The following is a 4,608-nucleotide window of genomic DNA, read 5'->3' on the forward strand; positions in this document are numbered from 1 at the left end:
GAAAGTTAGGTATATTTCTTATCTACAACAAAGCTCAATAGATTTATTGCTTTGTTTATTCGTGTTATGTACAAGATGCCCTTCAGCAGTCTTGTCTTTTAGAGGTTAGCATGTTAGCTACCAGACTTCGGCTGTTGTTTTGCTGCAGTCTGCTTCTGGTTATACAAATAGACATTTATTCTTCTTTGCAGATGGCTGGTGCTTGGAGGCCTTCACTTTAGCCCAGGGACGCATGCTGGAGGAACTGACCAACGTCCTGATTATGTTGGTGGTAGGGAAGGTGTGTATATAGTGTTGACACTGGACTGGCTAAATTGGATTAACAGGACCTACTAGATCACAGTATTCATGAGCGTCTTCTTTAATTAGAAGAATGTTGAAAAATTATTTGAAGTGTTTGTATTGAAAAATTAATGAAGCTGTTGGAGAGCTCCTTCAGTGAAAGACTACTAGACCCTTGGTACAATAAGAAGCATTATCACAGATCCTTCCTCCCAACCCACGTCTCTTAACACCCCTTAATGCACCTTTTTCCTTCTCGTTTGCACTTTCTTCTTTAATTACTATGCCAATATGTGACCAGTGAATTTCTCCGCTGTGAGATCAATAAAGCCCATCTAATCTAATCTAATCTAATTAAGCGATGAATGTGGCTATTGATTTACATGTTTGCCTTATGTAAAGGCATGTTCTGTCTAACGGTAGGAAGGACACTAGTGGAGCAACACAAACGCTGCAAGTTGGGCGATTAGAGCAAACTTCAGATAGAGCAGAGCGAAATTCTGCTGGAGTTCTGAAATCTGAAGTTTTCATACAATTTGTGCTGCATTAACTAATCAGGGACTTCGTCTAGTCGCGATGTATGGTGAACGAGTTCAGCTTGCAGAAAGCTTGATTTTCACTCAAACTCTCACTGGAGGGTGATCATCCCATGTGCTGATATTATGCTCCTTCTATTTGATTAGAAGCAAGCTGGGTATCGATGCAGATTGTTAGGCGCCTTTTTATATAGTACCAACTGGGATGGATTTCTTTTTTTTTCTATATATAATTACTAACAGTTACATGGATCTTGTATTATGTTTAGTACTTTCTTGCTTGTGTTTCCTAACAACTCAAGTTGCACTGAAAACAAGTCAGAAGGCTGTTAGTCAGACTGCTTAGTAGGTGTTGTCACTGGTCACAGCTTATTTCAATAAGTCAACCATTAAATCATTGTACATTGGTCTTATTGTGTATATAAGTGCTATTATAGCAAGCGAGCAGTGGTTGCACATCATTTAATTTAAAAGATATATTTTACTGAACCTCACTTCCATTTGCTGTTGAGACTTGTGAGTAGGATTGCTGCCACCTGACTGACCATCTGCTTGTGCCAAACCCAAAGGTTGCTCCCTACCAGCTGATGAGGTACAACGCAGTCCGAACTTTTGTCCAGAAGAGAAAGTACCTCACCTGGCCTGAGGACCCTCAGGACCTGCAGTGGTTCTATGAGCGCCTCGTCTCACTGATCCTCAGAGACACCAAGGTGAAGAAGTTTGGCATAGAGAAGCCGGAACCTGCGGATCCCGAAGGTCGACCTCCTGATGGGGAGATTGAGCTCAAGAACATTGCAGCCGTTGACTAAATAAACAATGTAAAGGTAAGCTGAAGGTAACAACCACTGAAACTTAAAACTCCCTTCAATGAATTGATCAAACATTTAAATAAAGCTGACATTAGGGTATAGACAAGATAGAAAGGCTTGAGCTTAATGTATGGCATTTCCTTTCTTTCATTTAACATTTTTTTAACCTTTTCTCCAACAGGGATGTGTTTCTAAGGCAGTGACGGACGTCTCTACTCACTGGACCAGTTATAACAACCCATCTGCCTATAATACTGTGAATAGTGTAATATGCATTTCTTTCTGCCGACACAAGCTATAAGTTAGAATATTCCAGTAGAATGTGATCTGGAAAGTGTGGAGTAAAACATGTTGAGGTATGTCTGTTCTTGATGGCTTGATGAACTCACGTTGTTTTTCCTCTAAATGTTCAAGTGTGAGAAAGTTCTTTATGCAGGGGGTGGGTTGGTTCCCCTGGGGGGAGTGTGTGTGTCGGGATTTTGTAAAGTATAAATGTATTTACTGAGGTTGCCTCAGTCAGAGCTCTATCTCTATGGCTGAGGACGTTAAATAAATTCGAACCTTTTTTTTTTTTTTTTTTGCAAGAAATGCCTGTCTCAAAAACTCCACAAGAGGTAAAGAGTTTGCATGGGTGGGGTGCATCATGGTAAGGGCTAGTCTGTAGGGCCAAGCAGCTAATTTCAAGTAGCCAACTGCTAAATCTGTTACTGTTTGAAGATGAAATTGGTCCAGTTTACATCAGCACTCTGTTTACCAAGCTACTGATATTTTTTAAAGCTTTGCAAAACATGAAGTTTAACGTTTTATATTATGTGATGGACTTTTCAATACAATCAAGTTTTCTATTAAAAAAAAACAGTTGACAAATATTTTGTTTTGTTTTTTTGAAAAGCATTTAAAAACAATCTACAATTCATTACAAATGCCCTTAGTCCAGAGGCCTGAACCTCGAAGCAGGATTACTGGGTTAGCCGTCCAACTTCAGGTTTAACCCTGGATTTCCGGTTCCACCAAGCTGGATTCATCCGTAGCGATCTGAATCGTAGAAAACGCTCCACCCAGCGGCCAATCAGCTGTTCAGGAAGCAGTGACATGCCCTTAGATCAAAGAAGGAGTGCAAACAGACCCTAAATAATACATCTCAATAAAGGAACTTAAAAACCAAAACAAAATATGTTCTTGACAAATTATGTTAATTTATTTTTCTCTATTTGTTTTCTCCTGTATGTCTTAATATATGACTGGCATTCACTTGTTTATTGTGTAATTTATAAATGAAGCCAAATTTTAAAAATGTAATAAAATTAAGAGTATAGTCAGAAGACCCTTCGGATGACTATGACAGGTTGGGCAATACAGGTTTTTTTGGGCATATATATGCCAGATCTTTGAACTGTGTGTTTGCAGTGGGGCCCTCACTGTATCAGACTGTATGGCTATATGATATTACGAAACAGGCAGCCTCAAGCACACTATCAGGGACGCTGAACAGCCTGGGGTAAAGACAGTCTGTCCAGCTGTCCATCAAATGTCCAGTACCCTGATGCAGTTAATGAATAAATTCATCTCTCCTGGAAAGTTGCCTGTACAAAAAAGGATTTTATGACATTACAAGTGAGTTAAAACCTGGATTGCTGGTAAATTTGATGGTCTTACTTAATGGTGGTTAAAAAAGATGTTCAGGTGTCTAACCACCAACTAGTAAGGACCAATTCGAAGACTCGTGACCTTTACCCCAGTGACTCAGGACTAGAACCAGTTGACTGGAACAGCTTTGATGTTTGATCCCAAATCTAAAGTTTAAAACACCTGAAGTGTTTTTTTAAAGTGGGCATCAAGGCATTTGACTCATCAATACACTCAGACCGTCTCTCTGTCTTTCCACACTCTGGATGTTTGTGAACATAAGCTCCAACACAGCACTTCAACTTTAACCAGTTTTGTTAAATAATATAAATTATTTCCTTTTGGTTCAAAGACTAAAAGATAACTAAACAAAAATAAAATGCAAAAACATGCAATAATAGAGCCACAGATAGACACAACGTTTAACCTTGTATGATGTTTGAAGCTGGATAAAGAGCAGTAGGTGGTACTTTCCTTTTGCCAACTATCAAATCATTTGCACTGGTTTCTTCATGTGTTGAAATAAATCCGGGTTTATAAAAGAAAGTCTATTATTTACATTTAAAATATAGTTTGATGCTGTTTAAAAAAAAGACTGAAAAGGACTTTATTAGAGGCAAAGCTGTCCTGATTCTCTCATTGGCTGCTCAGTGGAGCGGTGGGTAGCACTGCTGCCTTACAGCAAGAAGGTTTAGAGTTCGATTCCTGGCCCAGGGTTTTCCTGCATGGAGTTTGCATGTTCTCCCTGAGCACGCGTGGGTTCTCTCCAGGTACTCCAGCTTCCTCTCACAGCCCAAAAACATGACTGTTAGGTTAATTGGCTTCTCTATAACAAACCCTTAGGTGTGAGTGTGTTCGTGAATGGCTGTTTGGATGGATGGACTCTCATAGGGAGTCTATCAGCTTTAGTGGAGTAGAACTTTAGTTTTTCATGCTCGTAAAATAGGGATTTGTAATTGAAGTTTTAAAAGTTGTAAGTTTGATTCCCATTTTCTATCCTTGTAATATCATAGATGAAACCTTTAATGCTAACTTTGTATGAGTTGAAAACAAGAATAAAATAAAAATCTTTTTTTTTCATGGTTATTAACTTAAATCCACAAATTAAGACACCAAGACAATCTATATGTATATCTATATGTTTGGATTTCTTTCTTTCTTTCCTTCCTTTTCTCTCTCTTTCCTTCTTTTTCTCTCTCTTTCCTTCTTTCTCTCTCTCTTTCCTTCTTTTTCTCTCTCTTTCCTTCTTTCTTTCCTTCTTTTTCTCTCTCTTTCCTTCTTTCTTTCCTTTTCTCTCTCTTTCCTTCTTTCTTTCCTTTTCTCTCTCTTTCCTTCTTTCTTTCCTTTTCTCTCTC

At 38.7% G+C, this 4,608-nt stretch overlaps 1 protein-coding gene across 2 annotated transcripts in view; it reads left to right on the forward strand.

The window, feature by feature from the left end:
* tlr5 (toll-like receptor 5) overlaps nucleotides 1-3,392 on the forward strand; it is a 9,054-nt gene extending 5,662 nt beyond the window's left edge. The window contains exons 3-5 of one of the 2 annotated variants that reach the window (XM_015405325.1): nucleotides 192-280; nucleotides 1,388-1,653; nucleotides 1,809-3,392. In XM_015405325.1, coding sequence (XP_015260811.1) covers nucleotides 192-280; nucleotides 1,388-1,627 — 329 coding nt within the window. In that variant the 3' untranslated portion in view covers nucleotides 1,628-1,653; nucleotides 1,809-3,392. The remainder of the gene's footprint in view (nucleotides 1-191; nucleotides 281-1,387; nucleotides 1,654-1,808) is intronic. The other variant, XM_015405323.1, reaches the window with a different exon arrangement.
* The last annotated feature ends 1,216 nt before the right edge of the window (nucleotides 3,393-4,608 follow it).

This window comes from Cyprinodon variegatus, unplaced genomic scaffold (genome assembly GCF_000732505.1).
Source record: "Cyprinodon variegatus isolate N-32 unplaced genomic scaffold, C_variegatus-1.0 Scaffold2143, whole genome shotgun sequence".
NCBI classification, from domain to species: domain Eukaryota; kingdom Metazoa; phylum Chordata; class Actinopteri; order Cyprinodontiformes; family Cyprinodontidae; genus Cyprinodon; species Cyprinodon variegatus.